General features: G+C 39.7%; 2 protein-coding genes across 5 annotated transcripts in view; both read right to left on the reverse strand.

The window, feature by feature from the left end:
• The window catches only part of LOC108429458 (transcriptional enhancer factor TEF-3-like), a 43235-nt gene extending 41138 nt beyond the window's left edge, over positions 1-2097 (reverse strand). The window contains exon 1 of one of the 2 annotated variants that reach the window (XM_017701196.2): positions 1935-2097. The gene's annotated coding sequence lies outside the window, so the exon portion shown is untranslated. The remainder of the gene's footprint in view (positions 1-1934) is intronic. The other variant, XM_037542376.1, reaches the window with a different exon arrangement.
• A 771-nt stretch (positions 2098-2868) lies between these two features.
• si:dkey-82f1.1 (DENN domain-containing protein 2A) overlaps positions 2869-24970 on the reverse strand; it is a 35521-nt gene continuing 13419 nt past the window's right edge. For 2 of the 3 annotated variants that reach the window (XM_017701197.2, XM_037542853.1), the window contains 19 exons: positions 23070-23156; positions 19864-20829; positions 16405-16532; positions 13199-13314; positions 12466-12663; positions 12104-12197; positions 11663-11713; positions 11348-11535; positions 10141-10250; positions 9978-10047; positions 9616-9693; positions 9353-9493; positions 8933-9081; positions 6985-7162; positions 6499-6540; positions 6021-6126; positions 5212-5487; positions 4354-4440; positions 2869-4244 (listed from right to left, as the gene is read on the reverse strand). In XM_017701197.2, the coding sequence (XP_017556686.1) occupies positions 4210-4244; positions 4354-4440; positions 5212-5487; positions 6021-6126; positions 6499-6540; positions 6985-7162; positions 8933-9081; positions 9353-9493; positions 9616-9693; positions 9978-10047; positions 10141-10250; positions 11348-11535; positions 11663-11713; positions 12104-12197; positions 12466-12663; positions 13199-13314; positions 16405-16532; positions 19864-20829; positions 23070-23155 (3099 nt within the window). In that variant the 5' untranslated portion in view covers position 23156 and the 3' untranslated portion in view covers positions 2869-4209. The remainder of the gene's footprint in view (positions 4245-4353; positions 4441-5211; positions 5488-6020; positions 6127-6498; positions 6541-6984; positions 7163-8932; positions 9082-9352; positions 9494-9615; positions 9694-9977; positions 10048-10140; positions 10251-11347; positions 11536-11662; positions 11714-12103; positions 12198-12465; positions 12664-13198; positions 13315-16404; positions 16533-19863; positions 20830-23069; positions 23157-24970) is intronic. The other variant, XM_017701198.1, reaches the window with a different exon arrangement.

The following is a 24970-nucleotide window of genomic DNA, read 5'->3' on the forward strand; positions in this document are numbered from 1 at the left end:
AGGTCAAACTCATTCCTTTCTCCTGAAGAAAGCCTCGGCCTTCCACAAATCCACGCGCCACAGGACCAGGCACAGCCATTCCTTACATTCGCTATGACTTTCATTCACCTTTCATTGTCTCACCATCCTCATGCCACATGACAGGTAGAGGTATCAAATACATAAGTAACACTGATCATAAGAGGAATGAGTAAGCAAAAGAACTTATGCTGTAAACAATGTGCATTCACTACTGTAGCTACAGCACAATATGCTGCAGCCCTGCAGTCCTGTCCAGACGCTCCAAAGCTCACAGCTTGGCCTTTGGCTGTCCCTAAAGCAGAACCTCCAGCAGGTGTGTACACTGCATAGCATTCTCCTCGCCATACCGTTGCTTTAATTCCACCTGTTACCCCAGTGGAAACCCCCCCCCCACCACCACCCTCCACAGCACTGCATACTGCATTCCACCCAAATATACTCAGCCCTGCTCCACTCTCATCACTTATGGACAGACTGGAACTGAAGGAGAACAGTGTGTGTGGAACATCTTCACCAATTGCAATGAGAGGTTTCACGAGAAGCTGGCCATTTCTAATTTAAATAAGTTAATAAATTCATTTTTAACAATATGCCATTCATCAGATTTGATTAGGCCTGAATCAACCCCTGTTCCAGGCTTATTACATACTAAGGCTTATTATACATAAGCTACAGGGGCTTCCATGCAAACTAATGGAGCTTTTCTTAGGTTATAGAAGCGGGAAATAACCCTTTGGCTTGGTGAGGGCTTAATCAAAGCCCTACAAACTTCCCGAAAACAAGTGTAATCTTAAAAGAGCGTGTCTATCCATCTTTTTTCAGCTTGTTAAAGAAATGCTGTGCTCTGATTCTGTGTCAATTACACGTGATGGGAACAAACTGGAAGAGTGCACTAGACTTCTCATTTGATTATTACCATTATGATTATAATTCAAATATCAAAACAACAATTCTAATAATTGTTGCTATTTATTAAATGTCTTGTTCTCTGTATATCACTAGTTTTACATAACTGTGGGTGAGTAATCGAACACCCAAAAAGATAAATCAGTGTATGAATGCAATTCAGAGGTGCCACACACTTCCAGTCAGTCAAGCAGAGCCGAGTCAGTCAGTACACAAGGACTGTGTTACCTCAGGATACAATTCGGAGCAAAACGTGAACATTTCAGTGAAATTTTGTTCGGTTTCTTTGGAAAGAAATTCTCTTTGACTCAACATTAACAGGTCTCATTCACTGAAATGCGCTTTTATTCATTTTTGTCCATTTTCCATAAAGATTATTACTTACAAAACAATTAATATATGAAATGTCGAAATGTATGTAAATAATGTGTGAACTACGAAATGTATGAAATACATCTCCAGGCTGTAAACAGCCCTGCTGGCTTGTTTTGAGCCTAATCTAGTAATGTAATAACTGTAATTAGCTACTGTTATTGACACTGACCCACAGCAGTTTGATAATCATGTTTAATCTACAGTCTGGTGGTGTTCACGGTGTACACGGACACCTGTAGCTCGTCGGGCTCTCTCGGCTAAAGTGCACGGGCTGTGTGAGGGGTCTTCACTGAGGAGAAGCCCCTCAGACTGAGGGTTATCTTTAACCGCACCAGCCTCACTCAGTCTGAGTAAAAAGTTCCGGCCTGAGCGCGCAGGAAGTCTGTCTGCCGCGGAGCGAGGAGGGAAAGACGGACTGCGAGGAGCTCTGAGAACTATTTCAGAAATCCCAAATACTTCAGTGTAGCTGCGCTTAGCCTCTGAAGTGAGCTGCTGCGCCGCAGCTGTCAGCGCTGTTTCGGCCGGAGTCGCTCGCCCGGGGTTTGTTTCTGAGAGCACAACTTGTGTGAAAAAAAAAATGTGTGTTTGAAAAAGAGGCGCCGCGCTGGAGGACACCTGAAAAACTCACTTACCTCTTAAAAGACAGCGGCCTGGGCAATGAATTCAGGCGGAGTCCTCTGTATTTAAAGGCTGAAATGTGCGCGGAATGCCTGAGTATTTCGTCCCCGCAGACGGAGCTGCCTGAAGGCTGGAATGTGAGGAATTGGCGATGATCCGGAGGCTGGACGAAGCAGCAGGCACGGAGTTTTTGTTTACCACCCGTTTTCCGACAAGCCCCGCCCTCCTGCCGCCGGATTGGCTGGCAATGCTTGCTCCGATAGGTGCGCGGTTTGAGTCTAAACTCTTGATTGGCGAGCAGCCAATCACAGAACAGAGGTCGAGACACTACTCGCCGGACTTGCCGGAATACGGGTAAAAAAAAAGAGAGGGGGGGGGGGTTAGAGAAGGAAAAAGGTGGAGGGTGTGCGGAGTGAGGGAGGCGCTCGAGCTGAAAAGGAAAAGCAGGAGAGACAGAAGTGAAGGAGTACAGTCAGAGAGACGCGGCGCACAGTGGACTCTCAGTGGGCTGGCTGCCCATGTGGCACAAGTTTGTCCTCTTATTAGCGCAGTGAACATCTCTGACCGTTAAGATGTTTAAGTCGGGAGAAGGATGTGTTTGAGGAAGAGGTATTAATGGAGCACTCGTCTTCACCTGAACATAAAGCGATTGGAGCTGTTTATCAAAAGTGCTTCATTTTTTACATTAAAACAAGTAAAACAGATGTAACATGAATCATTAGCCTAATGTGAGTTTAAATGAGTTGACTGAAGGTGAGACCCTGAGGTGACCACCTTCATAGTTTCACATCAGGTGTATTTTTACCATGCATTTTCCTCTTGACGTTTGGTGTTGATTTTCTCATATATGTAAAGGAAAATGTTTTGCTGATGGGATCTATACTGACAGATACAATGTAAAACATTTTATGCACAGTTGCTATGATGTCATCACAACCAGCTACAATGTTCTGTGAAAATCTCTTTATTTAATACATTATTATGACTTTTTCACAAACTGATCTTCATGGCAAAATGTGTAACAGCTATGAAACTGTCCTTGTCAAAAACTAAAAAGGAAAAAGAAAAGTACCCATTTTAAGTATTAATGACTTGTTTCACTTGGTCTCTTGTGCCTTTTAGTGGACTGGGGCTTCTGTCCAGTTTTAGGTTCATTGCCAGTGAGCGTTCAGCGGATGCTACAGTGCCGAACTGACAGCAGAACAATGAAATACAAAAAGGAGGAGTATAGCAGTTTTTAAATGAAAGATTCTGCAAAAAAAGTCAGAAATGCTGATTTTAGACAGAATGACAAAAAAAAAATCCACACAAGAAGATGCAAAGTTCTCTCTGTAGTGCCCCCCAGTGGCAGAGATGGGGGGCTGGAATGTTAAGATTCTTGATTTACAAAAAGCAACTAGTCTGAATGTAAAGTGAGCAAGTTTTTAGACAAGTCAAATCACAGCTATGATACATTTTGGACAGGAGACCAGCATGTCCTTAAAATCAAGTTCAAGGCAAATCTGATGGTGTTTGATAACGACAGAGAGAACATGTCATTCACGTCCATTGTGTAATTTTGTCCAACATTTTCAGATTTGTGTGCAGAATCCAGGACAGGTTAACTGCTGTGGAACTGCATCCATCAACCTGTCAGTTTCCAGATGCCAGCCAACAATGGTTTCTTTTTTCTTTTCCTATCCCCATTCATCCCCCAACATAACAGACCAATCACAGTGGTATTTTACTCAGAAGCTCAAAACAATCTCAAGTTTGGAATATACCATGATAAATAGTTCATAACAAACTCACACTTGTTTTTATGTTTCGTTTAGATTTTAAAGAAAACAGAAAAAAATGATAAAGGTCTTTTTTCTACAAAGAATATAAATTAATTTATTGCCCCCTGTTTAAGAAGAAGTTGTACTCTATTTCTTACAAAACGTTTATAAGCAAATAATGTTTAAAATGTGAAAAAGGAAACCTGTACACAGGAATAAAAACTTTGGTCCACACCTTCATGTCTAAGCTCCTCATCGTGCCTTATGGAATATGGTATGGAAAGTGGTCTGTTATCCAACAACCAGTCTACAGTGAAAAATGATGGTTGTACTGGTTGGATCTAAATGGGAGAAAAACATTTTTTGGCTTTATGTCTGCACAGTTTTATGTTACTTCTGAGCTTATGGTTTCTCCTTGCAGTCTCAGTGCTGCCATGAGTGCTCAGCTTCTCTGCAGAATCAGTCTGTGGAGTTGGTTTGGTGTGCAGCACGTTGCTTGAACACCATCCACCCAATGTGGAGAGAAACGTCACTTTTTGGAGGAGAGAAATTTCATTTTGTGTCCTGCAAGAGACAGATTTATTTGAGTTTTAAGATTATCCAGTACAAAAACTAAATGTGATTGAATGTGTTTATAAAAATGACTGATTTCAGGCAGGAATAGAAAGCTTACCTAAACCTTTCAGAAACTTGTTGACTCCGCGATGCTCGGCTCCAGGCAAGGAATCCAGGTAATCTTGGGCCCTCACCTCAAACAACCCTGCGGTTTAATAAAAGATTCTTTAACATTTGAAGCACGGTTAACAAAAACATACTGTGTTCTGCAGAATTATCAGCACCATTGATATAGACCAAAGAGAAAGACCCTAACCCTAGCCCTATATGTAAAATGTCAGCTTGACAGGGTATAGGAAAAAGGCACCAATACACCCTATACAGTACTGTACATAAATATTAAGGACAATTAGATGTAAAGAACAGAAAAAAGGTAAACACAATATTAGAATAAACGCAAATCACATTAGCGATTTTATGTTTGTGAAACTGGGGACCCTCCAGGTCAAAGTTCTGTGGAGATCAGCATTTACCCTCATCTAACATTCTGAATTCAGTTCATAAAGGCTTTGCTAATTAGCTGATGGGTTGAATCAGGTCTTTTTAATGATGCAGTGTGCTGAAGTCTGCAGTGTTTTGGCCTGTGAGAAGTGGATCCTGAAACATGTGGTTAATCATTTCCAATCCCCTTCTCATGATGGCTGGTAGTGATCATCCTTTACCTGGTTTGGCTAATCTATAGTTCATTATGCTAAGTCTGATGTGCTGGAGGTGGGCTTAATAACTATATGTGATGACTGGGGTTACTGAGCAGAATAAATTCTTGTTACTTTTTACTGTATTTATGTTTATTTGCATGTATTCTAATGTTATATGCTTCTCTTAGAGGCAAAAACACATTTACTGCCAAGGAAGATTTTATAATATATATATATATATAAATGGACGAAGTTTTAAAGATTAAGTGAATACATACCTCTCAGTCCTTGCCTCCTCAGCTCCCTCTCCTGCACAAAGCCTGCGAACATCTGCGTCTCCATGAAGACCTCCAGAAAACGTCGCAGACTCTTAGAAGACACTGCTTTGCGAAAGCCCTCGCGCTGGAAGGACAATGGTGTGGGGGAAGAGGAAGAGGAGGCTGAGGACTCTTCATCACGCTCACTGCCTCCCATGAAAAGTGAGTAGTGTCCAATAATTTCCACAAAGAAGCGGACAAAAGCCTCGGATACCACAGCACTCAGAGAGCAGTGCTCTAAAGAAACACAAGATAAATGAGTATCACTTGAGATTAGGGATGAACGATTTGTGGGAAAACGTCTAATTGTGATTTTTTTTTTACCAGTATTGTGACTGTGATTTAAATTGTAATTGTCTTCCATAAATTAAAGGTCCAGGAAGACCAGTATATTCATTTTTCAGGCTTCAGGTTCGCTCATTGAAGGTAGTGTGCCATATGGCCAGGTAGTTGTGGTTCTGTTGTCATGTACAAATCACATGGATATTTGGTCATTGATTGATCTAACTTATCTACAAGCAGTTCAGAGGCTCTGTGTTATTAAGCAAAAAATCCCCACACAAAACGTGTGGGCTGTAATTTAAATTGAACTCTGTCTATTTATGATCCTTGTGTCTTTTTCAACGTAAGGAACATAAAGTAAACTTGGTGAAACAAAGCCACAAAATACTACAACATCAGTTAAACAACTAACTGTACGAAAAATCACAGTGGAAGTTTTTTTTTTTTATTCCCCACAAGTTCCTGTGGTTTAACTTCCTGAAATATACCGTTGGGAAGGTCTCCTCTGTCACAGGCGAGCTCCCTCCTCCTCTCCAGAACATGCTCCAGTGCAGCCTGCAGCTTGTGGGGCAGAATGGAGTCTTCATCGTCCATCTGAGAGGATGCATATATAGACAGAGGACACCAACAAAGAAACAATGGATCATTACAAGATGTAGAGACAGGACTGGTAGAGTGCAGCTCTCAAAATACAGGTTTATTATTCATCTTAAGACTTATTATTCAGTAACTAATATAAATGATATGAAACTACTTTGTGAATTATGTAGGTATGATGGTAAGGAATTGTGGAACACATATGGGCCAGAAGGTTTTAATGGGTTACATAATACGGAGCTGCTTTCTGTACAATCTGGTTATTCATTCATTATTCATGCTGTTCAAACTAGTTTTTACCTCTACCTAGATCATTAACTGAGTCACTGAGAGTTCTGATGTGAAGCAGTTTGTAGAATGTCTATATACCTGTCGTAGGAAACGACTATTGCCAAGGTCGACCACCAGAACCTGAGGGAGAGAACAGGAGAGAATGATGTCATTTCCTATGAGGGTGGCAGTCTCAGCCCAAGCTGCACACAGCCATTGTTTGACTGAGGAAGGAGGTCAGGGGTCACGGACAGTAAATAGAGCCCACCTGAACAGGAAGAGCTTAAGGAAAATATTAGAAACACACCACCCTTTGAACTCCTTGTCAGTGCCATTACTCTCTGTGTGCTTGTTGAAACTATTAATAGAGGAATTCACATCTTGTTCTGGCTGCCATTTCCTTCCGTTTTGAGTCATTATAATCTATGATAAATACAAGTAAGGTGAGAGGAAGGGATCAAATGTGTACTTTCATGGGGCTTTTTAAACAATAACTACTTGGTACTTCTAAACTGTGTATTACTTAACATAAATATTTTACTTGTGAGGATGCGTTTTACATGTATTTTACTGATAGAGTCTTACCTCTTCTAGGGGGAGCTCCTTGAGGCGTGGCAGAGAGCTGGATAGCAGGCCAACGATGAAAGGAGTTGGAGTGCACACAATGTCCATCATGGAGGGTGGCAAAACAGGGATGTACGTGTGCTGCCATGTGAAGGGATACAGCAGGGCCACGACTGCGTGACAACACTGTGAGAGAGTGCTACAGCAAGAGAGAAGAAAGAAATAAAAATAATATGACTCTTAATTTCCCAGAATCAGTTAACACAAAACTATTAACAGAGTTAATATTGAGGTTTAACTAGTGTTATACTCAAGATCACTAGAGGCGAGTCCAACTCAAGACTGAGACACATTGAGTTGAGAGACTGAGTTGCACATTGAGACCGAGAGCAGGATTAGGAATTTTTACACAATATAAAAATAAAAATAAGAAAGGGGAAAAAAACAGAATATGTTTGTAGTTTACTGTGCATTAATAATTATTTATTATACATGATATATAGTGTAATATATAATATTATATCTTATATGCTGTAAAATATAGTATTATTAGTACTAATTATTAGTATTATTATAGTATTAGTACTATATATTATTAGCTATATAGAATAATATATAGCCTAAAAATATTATCATCAGTATTATAGTCTTAGTCCAATGTGCATTTTAACTTCTAGAAGTAAAGTCTACTGAATATAAAGCAAACACACAGCAAGAATAACTTTCTGATCTTCCCTCAGAGGAAACTGAATGTTGGAACCAATGAACAATAAACAAATAATATCCAGTTAAGCCTTCATGAAAAAATCAAAGTGGCAGTGAATAGATTTTATTTAAACATGTAGAGAAAAGACTGCTTTATTCAGTTTGAAGGTTTTGTTGATATTCGATTATCATAGAAAAAAGTGCCATTTCTAATTACCTCAGACAGAAGCATCACAGCAGAGAGGCATTGAGCCCATTGGTCTTGGTCTCAAGAACAATTTCTGAGACTGTTCATTTACAGTCCTGAGACCAGACTCGAGTATTAACACTATGTTTAGCAGCAAAATCTTGAGGTAGTGCAAGTGCTTGACCATTTTCGCCACAAGGTGGCATTAAGGTAAAAGAGTTCTTTTCACTCTTTTTTCTTTTCTCTCTCCTATCTTAAAACTGGACCCCTCAGCACATGAAAACTGTTAGGTGAAGTATAGTAAATCAAGGAGGATAACAAAATATCCCCTAGCATAAACAAACTCATTACCGGCTGTAATGGACTCAATGTACAAAAGCTAGTCATCATGGTGAGCAAACAAGTGCCTGTGACATAAGGTTAATATCTCGTGTCTGTGAGCAAATCTGTTTTCATTTATGTTCATTCAATAACAATCTGAACTGACAGAGCCAAGTTTCCACTCATTTCTGAGCAATGACACGTCATCCCTTCTGAAGTCAACTATCTTCTTGCTGGTTTTAACGAGCACTGGAAGAGATACTCAGGCAGAAGGAAATTGATTTATTGTGCATAGAGTCGGTTGCTCAACTATTGCTGAAACCTTTTGGGGGAGAAGACATTGTGCTTATGGTCTTTCCAACTGTACACAATGCAGTTCAGAGTCCATCTCCATTACACTAAGACTAGCCTCTGGCCCAATCTAGCGTTTTCCAGAGAAAGAAAAAAAGCCCTTTAACTTTCGTTCCCATGACAACATTATAACAGTACTGCATTTTTTCCATATCTGTCTCTGAACTGTGACAAATGATTCCATGAGCTGCACATTTCCTCCTCTTCTAGTGTCACATCTTTTTCTTCTTGTCTCCTCTGTTGAACACTAACGTGCTGTAATTCATACAAAAACTTCAGAGCACAAACTCTCTGAAATTAACCAAATGTTCTAACTCTAATACGGTATAATCATTCTTTAGGTTTGCATAAAAGCTGAGGCCAGAAATACATACCTAAGTAGCTTTACTGAGTAAAGTGACATACCTAAGCTTGTCTGCTGTGAAGATGACCCTCCGTTCCAGCAACAAAGAAGCAAAGACCCTCAAGAGGAGACGTAGACTCAAAGAGGAGAAGAGACACTCGAAATCCACATGTTCCAGACGAGAGTCAGAGGGACGACACAGCTCTATCACCTGAGAGAAAGAGAGAGTTATATTTAAGAAATTATGTAGATGTGATTCATAGTTAGGAACTATTATTATTTATAATCTGAATGACCATGTCTATTGTGGCTATCTTGCATGGCAGCATCTTTTTTGCTTTATTTTTATTACACCAGTGAAGTGGTACACTACCAATCTGTCAATTTCACAGCATGTGCATTTCTAACTCAAATAAGTGATTTGTATTTAAAAACAACAAAAACAGCTGTTCATGAAAAACCCTGTTTGTGACTGAACCTACCTCAGTGCCTGAGCCTGGAAGGAAGTTCTTCACAGTAATGGTTCTGCCCGGGGCTGGGAAAGGAGCCTCCATTACGCTCCTCATGAAGGGCTGAACCAGAGCAGGAGAAATGGCCCTCCTTTTCTCAACCTCATCCAGCATCTAAATAAAGGCCACACACAAACCCTCTCTCAGTTTGGTAAAAATAGAAGAACTCACATCACTTTGTGTATGATTCCTCAGCATTGTCTTGCTTATACTATCTTATTGTCAAGTGGACATGCCTTCGAGAAGAGGTCAAAACATCCCAGCCGGCTCACTATGCAGTAGACTTCAGGCAGACGCCTCCCCTTCCCACTGGGCTGTGTGAACAAACACACACTCAGGCTGTAATCCTCTGTATTCTACTTTAAATAAGAGCAAGCAGCAGTTGTGCACAGAAGACTCAACATGAACTGACTCAACACGAGCAAAATCTCATGCTGTAGTACATGCTGAGCAAAGGAAATGAAAGAAGAGGGAGACACTTCCGTCACATTAATAAAAGCCCATCAGTAAACTTTCCCACGGGTGGGCTTCAAATAACCGTCCATTCAGATTTTGAGAAAAAAAAAAATCAGATGTAGCGGCACATAGAACAACTCACCAGTAAGCGTCGACAGTAGCCAAACCTTCTGCTCCCATCTTCTCCCGTCAACACAAATGAGAAGGTCTCACTAAAGAAATGTTTGAAACAAAACTGCATGAGAGATAGTCCTGAAGTTTTTTTTCACAACGAGAACTGCCATCTCAGAGGAAAAATATCTCACCTGGGGAAATTGTCCACAGGAGCCCAGTCTTTTGCATCAGGGAAGCAGAACTGGGGGATGACCTTCAGCTGGTCCTCAGCCTCCCTCATAAACTTAAAACTCCTCTCAAGCTAAATATTAAAAATGAAACAACACTCAGCAACAAAAATACGTAAGGATTTGCAACAGAGCCCCATTAAGAGCTTAAAGAACAAAGTTATATATTTATTATATTATTATAACTGTTATTCTTCAACAAACTTCTTTAGAATGATTACTATTTCTTTCTTCCATCTTCTCTTAAGAACATTTGCCAGAGCAAGCTGTGTGTGTTTTTTTTGTTTTTTTTAAATATTGTCACATTATCCTCACAATTGTCTCAGACCAGTAATTCTCAGTGTGGACCTGGGGTTTCTCCTAGAAGCACACCATTCATGAATTTTTATGGCTGATTCAGTTTTTTTTTCTGATGCCAATTATGAACTAATTAACAAAGCTGCTGGGACACCAGGACTGAGAACCACTGTCCTGAACTCGTTGACATAATTCAGTAACAGTTTACAATAAAGCAGTGTTCATAAGGCTTCGTAATTCATAATGACAACTAATATAAACCATGAACATTTTAAAATTATTATTGCAATCCAATGTCAGATGACATCATTTTTCTGACTTTGGGTTGTATCATAACACCTTATTCCGTAACATGACATAGCATGTTATAACAACTGACTTTGTAGCTTTGTGACATAGTGCTGATGATGTGACAAATCTTATATGTGGTAAAATTAACTACACTTTACCTAAAGGTCACTAAAAATGCTCATTTTTGTACAACCTCCTTGACGTAGCAATCTATGTTATATTATCAGCTCTAACGCACTAACTACAAAGTCTAGTGTGTTATACCACAACCTAAAACCAGCAAAAAACAGTGTTACCTGGTAGAGATGTTGTGTTTATTTGACATCAGAGCTGTCCAATGCAACCTTGACAAAGGATGCCTGTTGGAGAGGGTGTTTCTAAATATTTATGTAGGTCTATGTCAGTTGTCACTGGGGGCTTATAAAGATGTAATGTATCGTTTAAACACTGTCCTACAGTAAAGTGTGACCGTGGACTTTTATCACACCTGGTCAGGGTAAACTGTCCCACATCTTCTATCATCCATCAATACTGAATTTCTATTTTCAGACTAATAACACGGATCAGTAAGGTCACAGAATACCTTCAGAGGGAACTGCTGGGTCACCTCAGGCAGATAGGGTGCTCCCGCTTTGGTTTTATGGAGTGCCACCACAAGGAAATACTCAAAAAGCTTCCTCTCCTGCAGGTCCATCAGGTCTCTCTCCAGTGTGCGATATCGGCCCGTCTGCTTTAGCATGGACTGCACTGACACCAGCCTCTGGCTGTGAGCTATTACACATCAGAGAAAGTCAGACTCTACAGACACATGTAGCCTCATGCCTTCTTACAGAGAAAACACAGACATCAAAATTCAAGGGCCTTTAGATAGTCAAGCTACTCAGTTTTCTTTGCTTACCTTTCAGTTTTTCTTCTGTGTCGCTCTCAGATTCGCTGTTTTCATCTGTCACTGTATCAAAAGAAACAGGCAAGAAATGTGACAAGATTTCAAGAAATTTGTATGCAGCTACTCACTCACAAATACTTTAGGCTTAGGTGGACATGTGCATCCCATAAAGCAGCATAACTTTACCGTCCTTGGAAAACTATGCCAAATGCAAAAGACCCAAAAATGTAAACGTGTCTAAAAAGTTAAGTGGACACACATGTGGGGGGCCAGAAAACATCCAACTGGCTGAGGCCTCCTAGGGACTGACTAATGCCAAATGCAACCAAAGCTCATGATTACAGCCCAAATAACACCATATACAACACAGCAGATAATTATTAAGTAGGAAATTGACATTTGTGAGATATATGTGATTCAAAGTATTAGGTCTATAACTGTCCTCAGACGCACCTCGTCCTGAGCTGGAATCAGTTGACTGCGAGACCCGCTTCATCCTCTTCTTCCCCCTCCTGGCCTCAAAGATGCCATTGATCTTCAGCACCATCTGTTGGAAAAGAAAACAGCCACTATCTCTATCAGGGGGAGTTTCACTGTGTTTGTTTTCAGAATGTCTGTCCAAGGTTTTCATTAATGAGCAATAAGGAAATGTCACTTTTCACTTTTCCACCTTTTTTCCACAAATCTTTAAGGTTAGTCTTTAGCGTCTGCAGCATTTTCTTTGTAGATGCTGAATGGAGCCATTTTCCCCTGAGTGGAGCCATAAATAAATTGCATAAGGTATGCAGTACAGAAACCAGCCTCCTTCATGCTACCTTGGGGATTTTCCTTCGTCTGCGGTTGTAGGGGTCTCCTGAGAGGCAGGGCGTGTCATCAGGGCTGCTGGGGGTTGAAGGTGGGCTTATTCTTGGTGGTGACGCTATACCCCCATCTCTGTTGGTCTTGCGCAGGTCTAGCAGTTTGAAGCTGCGCCGTTCTGAGTTCTGCCTGAAGAAGCCAGGCTTGGAGGAAAGCTAGTATCGATAGGAATGAAGAGATAAGTTACAGAAATACAGAAACTTTCCAAAAAAGTTACTATCTCTTACTAATGAGTTTTCTCTTAATACATGCCATTAAAACGTATGCATTTTTCAGCTGTTGAGAAGTAAACAGTCATTTGGTGCAACGTTGTAAAGAAATTTTCAGCCTCAGATTTCTTAACACTGGTGGTTTACTTTGGGAACTACTTGGCCATACAATGCTTGGCATGTGCCTCTCTGGCATATTTATAGCTTTTAAACAATACGTTTTAGGCCAAAACAGTATCAAAACTACAGTAGAACAATGTATCAGCCATTGGGGACTGTATACATTGTTATTTCATACAATAACGTCCTGTGAGGTTTGGTTTTAGAGGCATTAAACTCTTCAGATGTCTGGTTCCTATCACCACCATTGTCAACAATCCTGACTCTGTAAGTTCACTCTCAATCTTAAACCTTTATTTGAAAGATTCGTCTTTACATGCTGACATCAAACACTAACTTTAAGATGGGGATCTGTAAATACCTTAGTTGTGGTGTCTGGAGTGGGTGAGGAAGGTGACATGGGCACAGCACATTTGCTTCCAGGACAACGGTTTTCTAACTCTATGTCTTCATAAGGGTTTTCTTTTGATGGAGGGTCTGCAGAAAGTATGAGCAAATCATTTTTTCTCATAATTTCCACTAAATTAGAGTAGAGTAAACATCTTACTCATACAGTAATCATACACTAGAAACAACTCGTACAACAGCATTAGCTCAACTGAGTATATTCTGCTAATACCCCCCTGTCAATACTCCTCCATTTCACTCCCATTTTTCCATGATGGGGTTCAGAGCGACGTCATGTTTTGTTTCCTTTCTTATTCCTTTGCTCCAGATGTTTGACAGTTCGCCAAGGAATCTACTAACTCTAACACCATTAGCAACTAGCTACGCTGCGATCTATGCAAATATGTGATAGACAAAGGGGTATGGAAATAGAAAGACAGAGTTAGAGAGACAGGGAAAAAGAAGATGGAAAGAGAAAGAGAGAAAAAGGAAAGAGGGGTGTTTTATCAGACACACAACTCCTCTCCCACGTCGATGCATCCACCAGATGCGACTAGTGGGAGGAGAGTTTGAGGCAGGGACATCCAGTCCCAGACCTGAAGAGCACACACTGCTCTCTGCATTTATGATGAATGAAGAAACTGGTGTCCTAAACGGCATGAATCAACACTCTTTTAAGAGCTTTTCACGCCTGTCTATAACCTGTCTTTTCCAGAGTTATCTTAGTCACGACACTTACAGTACTCTGCAAAAGTCTGAGACCCTTCATATATTTCATTTTCAGTCAACACAACCATTAAATATAAATTATTTATTTTTCAGGAGATATTCAGAAAAAATAAAGTTATTTTTGATATTCAGAAATAATACACTTGCATAAGGAACAGGAAAGTCACATCAAAAAGAGAAAATTACAAAACTAGAGTTAGGTGTTTCTGTCCATCTTTCCACTGTGAGAAGACAACTCAACACTCTGGGTCTGAAAGGATATGTAGCTGTCAAGAAGCTGTTACTGAGAAATGCAAAGGGACAAAATGAAGAAAATTTGCAAATCAAACAAAAATCGGTGATCTTCATACAACCCCAATTCCAATGAAGTTGGGACGTTGTGTAAAACATAAATAAAAACAGAATACGATGATTTGCAAATCCTTTTCAACCTATATTCAACTGAGTACACTACAAAGACAAGATATTTAATGTTCAAACGGATAAACTTTATTGTTTTTTGAAAATATTCACTCATTTTGAATTTGATGCCTGCAACACGCTCAAAAGAAGTTGGGATGGGGCAACAAAAGACTGGGAAAGTTGAGGAATGCTCAAAAAACACCAGTTTGGAACATTCCACAGGTGAACAGGTTAATTGGAAACAGGTGAGTGTCATGATTGGGTATAAAGGGAGCATCCCTGAAAGGCTCAGTAGATCACAAGCAAGGATGGGGCGAGGTTCACCACTTTGTGAACAACTGCGTGAGCAAATAGTCCAACAGTTTAAGAACAAAGTTTCTCAATGTGCAATTGCAAGGAATTTAGGGATTTCATCATCTACAGTCCATAATATCATCAAAAGATTAACCATTAATGCTGAAAGGTACATACAGGTTTTGGAGCAACATATGCTGCCATCCAAGCAACGTCTTTTTCAGGGACGTCCCTGCTTATTTCAGCAAGACAATGCCAGAGTGCGGGTACCAGACTGGCCTGCCTGCAGTCCAGACCTGTCTCCTGTCTTCCTCTAAAAGGAAAGGTGATGTAACACAGTGGTAAACATGCCCTTGTCCCAACTTCTTTGGAACGTATTGCAGGCATCAAATTCAAAATGAGTGAATATTTGCAAAAAACAGTAAAGTTTATCCATTTGAACATTAAATATCTCGTCTTTGTAGTGTATTCAGTTGAAAATAGGTTGAAAAGGATTTGCAAATCATCGTATTCTGTTTTTATTGATGTTTTACACAACGTCCCAACTTCATTGGAATTGGGGTTGTAGAACAATAGACTGACCACCCCAGAGTCCAGACCTTAACATCACTGAATGTGTTTTGGGATTACTTGTTTTATGTATTTGGGTTTATGAAAAGCAAAAATAAAAAGACTGAACTTTGGAGGTATAGAAAAATATCCTAGCAGATTTATTTTAAACTGAAAGCAATCTCCTGAAAAGAATGGAAGCTGTAATAAATGAAAAAAGGATGCACTATATATTGGGGGGGAAAATGTGTATATATATATATATATATATATATATATATATATATATATATATATATATATATATATATATATATATAATGTGTATAATTATATAAAAATATATATATAATATATTTAGCTGTGGAGGCTCATGTGTAATTTTCTGTTAAATACCCTTCCTATTATTTCTCCCGATGACGAAAAATGATGACAAATAACTTTTTAATGAAAAAAAAAATGAATGCAGGGTGGTCTCTGACATTTGCACAAAACTGTAGACTGCTCATCTCTGCAGTTACACAGCAAATTGAGAAAATAAACAGCATTCTAGAAGTATACATTGTGTTTTCGACATCCCACTATAACCGTTACTGCACTACTTCTCTTTGTTTCTGGAGCTCTAAATTCAAGTTTAACAAATTTATCATCATTGTGAAATCATCAATGACTCACAGCCAAAACTCACATAAAAACGAACATGTTCTGGATCATTTTAATGTGTGCCCCTTCTGCTGCAAGCACAGATCAGCACAGTTAAGCCCTTACGTTATGCAGTGGTGATCTGAAGCTTGCAGTAAGTCTCTGATGTGGGGTAACCATTAAAGGCTGAACTGATAATGGAACAAAGCAAAGAAACTCATAAGCTCCTGCCCTTTTTTCAATAAAGTCTTTCTTAATAAAGGAAGGACCCCTTGCAAAATGATATCCACATGTTCGTTAGCCACACAGAGCCAAAACATCCGGACCAAGTTTGTTTTCCTTGCTTTTTTCATAATTTCCACTTATTATAATCCTCTTGGAGAAGGGCATTCATAATAAGAATATATTCCACACATACCCAAGTGGAACAACGGGGGAAAGTAAAAACAGGAGAAATAATTTCTATATTAATACTTTCTCTGCGGTTTAAATTTCCCATTTAGGCCATCTCCTGCTTCATCATCATGTCCGTGGGGTATACTGGGAAAGCGTGCAGTGCGTTACCTAGGATATCCTCATAGACGTTCTCCTCAGATAAAGTGCGTGTGAGCCCCAGCTTTGACTGAGCGTACCAATCCACTCCACAGCCCTCAGTGGATAACTGCAAAAGGTCCTCAAACTCATATGACTTCCTGCAGGTTCAGCACAAAACAATGAAAGTGAATGATAAAGAGTTCAAATGGAGCTTCTTATGTCAATATGTAAGCAGTGCAGTCATCAATAATATGATTATAGTGAGGGATAGGACAACAGGAGATGCTTTAAAGGAGCATCATCTACCTGGAGCAAAAAAAAAGATAACAAGTAGAGAGAATTAATAAGAAGGTCAAGCAAAGAAGCGGCAGGGACAACAGGAAATTGCTGAATGTACAAGTCTGTTGGGATAACATAAGACTGTTTGCCCGATTAGGTAATGAGTAACCTCATATCCCCAGAGAAATCAATAAAAAAATAGTAGAGAAATCAACTGAATATGTTAAAGTATGAGCGTAAAAGGGGTCAGACAAGACTAAAACACTGAAACATCATTAAAAAAACTGTTTCAAATTCATAACACAAAGTAAAAGAACTTCTTTCCTTGAACCATTTGATTAGTCTAACATTTCAAACTCATTCATACCGGACTGTTTTGGTAGCTTATTATGTTCTAAATGTTATTTTTCCCCATCAAAGAAAAATATGTCTAATGAAAGTTTGCCCGTTGCTGTGTTATGCCAAGTGTTCTTACACAATTCTTGTGTAAAGGACACAGTAAAGGATAGGTGTGACCAAAGTATATAAAATTATCATACCACAAGACATTCCATGAGAGAACATGACTGACCATGCTGGGTGATGCAACATCCTACTTTAATATCACATTTATTGTACCAAGCTCAGTTAAGATTGCTCTAGTAATGCAGCCGAGCTGGTTGAACATGCTTGGTGTAGCAGACAGATGTCATGCGTGCCGTACAAAAAGCCACTTAAGTTATGATATACATTTTAGGGTGGACATTCTTCATACATCACCAGGTTTCACACATCATAAAAAACAACTTCATGTCTTGGGACAAATATTCTTATTAGACTGACTAGTAACCAGTGGCCAAATTAAAGATGACAATGAACTACAACCACAACTTTTACTTAACTATGCTTTTATTATGCTCTATTATTTGACAAATATTAAGCTACAACTCATATGCTATGACTGTGCTTGCTGCTATCACAAAAATACTAGATGAAAAGGTAAAGAAAACCTTTTATCAGCACAGTTTAACCATTTACTATAGTTACTTTCCACATGGTTTCCCAAATAAAAGGACTCGAGCTTAATCACAGTATTTTGATACACAGACTCAACACACCAGCGATGCTGCATTTAAAAACTGCCATCAAAAAGTCCAATGAGTTCAATGATTTTTGTTCAGTGTTCTACATACTGCATGGCACTAAATCCAGTTAAACAGGACTAATCGTGCTTTCTTCTTAAAGAAATATGCAGCTCTTTAGTGTCTTTGAAATACAGACAATATCCACAAACTGCTAAGAAAACAGCTTATCACAATAACAAAATTTATCACAATGATAAAATATTGTCATGTTGCCCACCTCTAGTGAAGGCCACTGAACTTTAACATGGGAGAGGACACTCTCTAAATCTTGATCTGATTGTCAGTTACTAAAATCACAGTCACTCTGATGACTCCCCAGAGAGAACAGATCACAGAAGTTTGAGTAGTCATACTTCCTCTGCACGACAATGCAACCTTCAGGCTATGTTAATGAGAGAAGACTTGTTTTTCTCTCACAGAACAAATCCACATGTGGCACGTCATGCACCAAATCCAAAACTGACTGAGTAGTTACATTCAGGAATGTAACATTCAAATACCACGCAATACCACTTTGACACTGATACCAATCCAATACCAACCTTTTCCTTCCTTATTAAACAAGTTAGCTGTTAATAATGCATTTGTCTGGATGTACTCTGCTCAACCAAGACATCTAAATAGCATCATGTTCAAACTGTGAAACCAGTATTGTACTCCCCTGAAGAAAGAACTACATAAACTGCAACAAGACTCAGTTATATAAAACTGCTGTTTCTTTGTATTTAAAGTGTTTCCACACGCAGAATTCTGCATCTTTGTGGAAAGGTTTCAACACTGAGTGTAGCCGATACCTCAATGACATAGCAAAAAACAAATTCCAATGTAGACCATATCTTACATAAGTATAACTTAAGCATTTCCAGTATAAAATGTACATTGGAACACAGTACAGTAGACATGGCATTTTAAAGCACTCACAACTGAAACTCTAGGCTATCACACCAGATATCAAACCAGCTGCATTACTAACTCCACAGAGCTAATATGATGACCATGCGGCTGACTGGTCTCGCTCATGTTCAGGCTACTGTTCACATGACGTGCTGCTCATCTGTTTTGTGACTAGGGCTGTCAAAATTGGCCAAAAAGATGAACATGCAGGTTTGAACCATTCACATGTCTTTTCTGTCATTAAGAGGACAAATCATCACAACAAAAGTGGTGCATCTGATTCAGTTATCCCTCAAATTGACGTTCCCCTTCAGGAATCACGTCCACAGGAGTGCGCTGAGAAGAAATCAGCACCAAACAACAACGCAACTATGGAAAGTAAAAAAGGTCCAATGAAGGTGTGAAATCCTCACTTTGCCACAGATTATGGATAGATTGTTAAACTGAGGCACCCATTTTCACCCATTTCACTTTCTATTGTTTCAGCACTGTGTGAACGCATGAGCCTGTGAGCATGATTTATCAGGAAAACATGAATTTGAGGAGGAACTGAATTGTTTGAGATGTGCCCTCAGGTTGTTAGTGCTGGAATGGTAGTCTAACCATAGCTAACAAAGCTTGCATACAACTTTATCTCGTGGTTCCACAACTTTGCTGTCTGCTGACTTTCTGTGGTCGAGTTGGGTTGCAAACTCTGCCATCACTAACACCTGGTCGTTTTTGGATTATTAGCTCTTTTGACCTTGACCTACATTTAATTTTAAATCATGAAAGTGATGTTGTCCATCATGCAGTGCATTCAGTGCAGTGTCCCAGGCCAACATGAGCACTTGCGAGGCAGACAGCCATGGTAATGCTGCTTTTTCAAATATTAATTTTCACAATCGAATATTTGATTATATAACTGAATTTAGAATAATCCTTGACAGCCCTATTTCTGACACATCTAGCTCAATCGCTTAGTTAAGCATTTACATATTGTAATATGTGCTAGTTTAGGCTAATGCATCAAATCAGATTATGCTGTCTTTTTCTTCCAATACCCGAACCAGTGATTTTGGCCAGTATCAGACCAATACTGATATTGAGCACTGGATTGACGCACTCCTAATTCACACAAGCATATAATAAACATCTAAGAAAAAAAATAATTTGATAAGCTGCAAACCTTCAACGGAGCACTCAGTCTCACCTGTTGTTGCTGTCTCGAGCTCGTTCCGCCCATGGCCTCCGACAGACCCCAGGAGGTGGAGGGCAAGAAGGTAGTGGTGGAGGGGGTATGGAGGGCAAAGGTGGCAGATTCCGCCGACCTTTCAGTGAGGCTTGGGGTGGTCCTGGGGTGTTTGTTTGAGTGTGGTGCTGAAATGTACGTTGGGGTTTGGGGAGAGGGTTAATGGAGGGAGCCCCAGGTTCAGTGTACACGTTCTCAGGGTCTCTGTGTCGGCCACGACGGCTCCCGGTCCTCACTACGTCCAAAGTCCCAAAGATGGGTTCTGCAGCTTTCTTCTCTGTTTCCTCCTGCTCCTCTTTAGAAGGCGGACAGAAATAATTGCCTGGTAAAGAAGGCTTTGAAGGGGTCTCCTTCATGGCCTGCTCAAGTTTCTTAATGTGCGTCAAAACTGACTTTTTGTCCTGGACATTCTCTGTTGTTTTCCCCACAGGCACTTTGTCTACTATCACCTCTCTTTCCTTTGTACATGCCTCAGACGGTGTCCTTGAATCTCCAAACCTGTTCCCATTCTCTTTGCCAGCATCCTGTCTCTCCCAGCTACAACCTCTTTTACTGTCTCTCCTTTGCACCTCTGTAGCTTTAACGTCTTTCTTCCTCACACTTTCAGGCTCTTTCTGAACAGCTGCCTGCTGGTTTGGTCCAGCATTCTCCGTTTTGCCCTCCCATTGGGAGATCTTGTCTCTAATGCTGGCGGTGCTCTTGACCCCTGTGGGAGTCCTGGGAGGCTTGCTGCAGCTCCCCAGGCCGTTCTCAACAGGACGACTGCTGGTTGGTCTCTTGTGGGCGAGCATGGCGGTGTTCCCTGGGCAGCAGTCGAGGTTGTCCAGGGATGTGAGGGGGGACGGGCTGTCCACAACCCTGCACAGTTCTGGCCTCTGGCACACCACAGACTGAGTGTCTACAAACTGCAAGCCACAGCACTGGAGCCTATACAAAACGCAAAACAGCATATTAGACTAGGCTGTGTATTAAGACTACACTGTGCCTCAACTGTTGTCATGGAGTAGTCCTCCACTGCTCTCTTGCATGCTCAACTAAACGAAATCAGCTAATTAACAAGCCCTTCCTGAGTTGCCCTGGCATTGAAAATACCAAACAACATAAAACTAAAACCTGCTGATCTAAACAATTCTAATCATTCAGCTTCACACTGTTCAATACTTTGGTAAATCTTCATACAGGAGGAGCATTTAATCAGCTGTGGAAACCGTGGATGGAAATCGTCATTTTAGGCCACTTTTGGTTTGTGCATATGCGTCAGATTTAAGGTCATGGGTTGGTTCCAAACCTCCTGAGCTAGCAGTAGGATGAATGAGTTTCCCCCAAAAGGGCAAAAGTCACAAGGCAGACGTGCATCTTTCTCTGTCTTAATTGGCTCAGTAAATAAGCATAAGGTTGGACTGCAGCCAGCTCATTCAATTATATCTCTCTAAGAAACAAATGGAGGAAACATGAACCTTGCAGCTTTTTGTGTCATTGCTATAGGATTTTTTTGTAAAAAGGCCACAGCAAAGTCTACATTCAAGCATGTTTCTGCTTTGACTTTTTTTGTAAATTACAAACTCGTCTCTGATTAAATTCAAACAGACATTCAGTGATTCTCCATGGGGCATATTTTTTTCTCCCGCTGGTTAGAGTTTTTCATTTCACAAAACGTAAGGCAGTGAAGAAGAAAAACTAGGTCAAACTCCAAAAACCAAGAAAAAGAGAGACAGGGAGAGAAAAAGAGAGTGGGAGGGTGAAGTGAAGAGGGGGAGAACGAGAAAGAGGAGCAGACCAAAAAAGGAGGGGGTAATTGTATCCTTCTACTTGCTGGAAGGGAATGGACTATTTGATGAAAAAAGGGCCAAGCTTGGAAACTAAACTGAGGGAAGGTAACATCACCCACCACCCACACCAACCGAATCTAAAGCTCTTTCCACCAGAAAAAAAAACAAAGTGGATGTTTTGACAGGGCTGAGGCACCATGAGCTGATGAGAAGGAGGTAAACAGTCATAGACGAAACCAAGAACTCTTTGCCCTTATTTGTTCAGATTCTGGCTTTTACGGCCTGTTATGCTTCTTAGTGACATACTTAAGTAAAAAGGACTTAATAAGAATGAGCTCAGTACATTCAAAGTTCCTCCTACTGAAGGTTTTACTGCCCTTAATGACATGCCATGGCATTCCAATCCACCAAGGCAAGTCATTATTTAGCTAACAGAATATGGCAGTGCTTGGAGCTTTAATTAGATTTTAGTAAATACATTCATTGCTAGGCTTGTCCTAAAACCACCCTGAATGTAACACCTGGGGAGTTTCCAAATTTGTGTGTGTGTGCAATTTAACATGGATCAGCATCAAGATTTGATACTAATCAGCGATCCTTTATTCATGCAGGCTCTAGGGCTGGTTTTCAAAAGTTATCCAAACAAATTTTGATTGATTTCACTAGATAAAATACTAAAAAGTTATTTGAAATCATAGCCCAGAGGTCATTAAAAAGCAAAACAGTTTGTAGGCATTGCTGTCTAGTTACTATCCCTAATTGTTAGTTTCAGAATTGCATCAGACTCAGGACAACACCAAATTAAAATACTACAATCTATGAAAGCGATATCGTCACTTTTGGGGAAAAAAAAAAAAAAAATCTCCATTTTTGTCATTTCTAATTTTTTGGCATATTTTGAAAACACAGATTTACATTTGTGTGAAAGTTTCATGATGAATAGGCCCCAACATTACCTGGAATAAAATCTTTTTACATTAACTTTCATTGAAAGTTAGGACTGTTTTTTCCTTCATTTGAGTAAAAAAATAAGAAGGTTTTAGCCCAACAGAGACAATATGAAAAATAATTGACAACATATGGGCAGTGCTATCACACAGTTTTCTGGTAAGGGTTTCCACTCCACTCTATTCAACACACTGCTCAATCTATGTTTATTTATCTGTCATAGCTCCTTGAGTCCTCAGACATGCAATATGTTTGAAAATAGCTCTCTGGAAATGACTGCAAGTGCTCCAAAGACTCAAAACAGACCCATGCCTTAATCCTGATTTAACCCAATTTAGGCGTATTTTTATCTTTTTTGTCTGTGCACCATAAAGAAAAATGTGGATAATAATGTGCTACATGTGAAAATGCTGCAAGTTGATTTTGAGGCGTGGTATGTTACTGTTGTACCCGTTAACTGACTGGTAGATGCAGTTCTCTGTGTTTGTACAGAGCAGCAGAGCTCTCCCACCGGTCATGATGCTAGCAGCTGGCATCCTGAGAAGATACAGAGGGATGTCAGGATCAGAAACACACAATGACCCAAATAGTCACACAAACAGACAAGATAATAGTTAAACACTCAGTGTGTAAAAACCTCAATACAGTATTGAGAAACATGAAACATAGACATTTGAAACAGTGTATCAAAATTTAAAACTGTATCGCTGATAGGCACCTCTCAAGGTCTCTCAATGGCCTTCTTTTGCAGAAAGAATAACTTAATGTTAATGCTTAGCTTCAGACCCAGCAGAGATTTTGCAAATATTTTAATTGCGCGTTTTTGTTTATGCTGACATTTCTGTTTTGGAAGGGGGGGTTGAAAATGGAAACATGCTATTTTAGGATTTGTGTGAAGCACTTCCGGTATCCAGACATCTTGTATACAGACACAGAGAAATAAAACATTTTAACACATGCAGAAATAAAACATTTTAACACACACACACACACACACACACACAAAATACTGAAAAATTTATCTTTACCTCAGACATAAAATGAAAACAAGAAAATATGTGTATTACTTAAACTGAGGCAGACAATATGTCAAAAATGTAATATCACAATACTTCACAATCTCACGGCACACAATATGTCGTCAATTTTTTTTTTTCTGATGTGATAAGTTGAAACAGACAACTCAAGAAAACATACACACACAATTGAAAGTACTACCACAAATCATGAATTTGTATTGAATATTTAACAAGCTGCGCTGCACGAAATCCAATTAAACAGGAATAATCTAATCAAACATGGAGTTGGGAATGTTTTTTACTTGCTGCCAATATTCACAATATACCCAGAAAAGCATATTGTGACATGTTGTGACATCATTTACCCTGATACCAGCCCTATAGCTAAACCCCTATTAAATACCCAGACACAGTCTATAGCACATCTGCATGCACAGAGAAGAACCCAGAGGTCAAAGAGTTCAAACGATTTAAAATTAGATGAATATATTTCATTGACCCCAGGTTGAAAAGCAGAAATTCTTGACTTCAAACCCATCGCAAACTGTATGCACAGAATGCCAAGAGACTCAAGCCAAGTAACAGACATTTGGATTGATAGTGATCCACGAAACAAAAGGCTGAAATACTCTCTGCCTGTGCTCCATATGAAAGTGTTTTTGGGAAATATTGGCCATTTCTGATCATAATCCTGACTCAAGAGAAGGAAATATTTTCATTAAACAAGCACAGTGTAACCATGACAGCACTTGAGGCTGCTGCTGACTCACCACCCAGAGACAAATCCAGGGTTAGCGAGTTCAGTGTGGATGCCAAAGTGCTGGTTGGGCTCTGGATATGGTGAAGTAACCACGGATAATCAGCTGACATCTGGTTTACAAAATCCTCTTTCCCCTTTGTAGTCCATTATCCGCACAGCTTTCCAGTTATTACACCAAAACACACTCTCACAGATCTGCCTCATCAGATGCATTCAGTGAGAAAGACTGGACAACGGGGAATGAACACAGAAAACAACATACTAGTCTTTCAACCAAATAGATTCTCAACTGGATTTAATCCAGAAATCTGACTACTTCACACAAATTGTGTGACATTTGTGACATTTGTGCTTGTTTTAAAGCCAGCAGCATCTATTTAAAAACAGAAGCAGCAGTTCTAGCACCTCGTTTCTACAACACTGAATAAAGTGGATGGGATCAAGTTGTCCACTTAGAATTGAGCTCTAAATGCAAAAACCAACAATCAGCACAATACATAACCATTTAAAAGCCACATAGAACCATAAGAGGACTAAATGGTTTGTTTATCTTTGTTTTGTTTGTAAATAGT

This window comes from Pygocentrus nattereri, chromosome 11, assembly GCF_015220715.1.
Source record: "Pygocentrus nattereri isolate fPygNat1 chromosome 11, fPygNat1.pri, whole genome shotgun sequence".
Taxonomy (NCBI): Eukaryota; Metazoa; Chordata; class Actinopteri; order Characiformes; family Serrasalmidae; genus Pygocentrus; species Pygocentrus nattereri.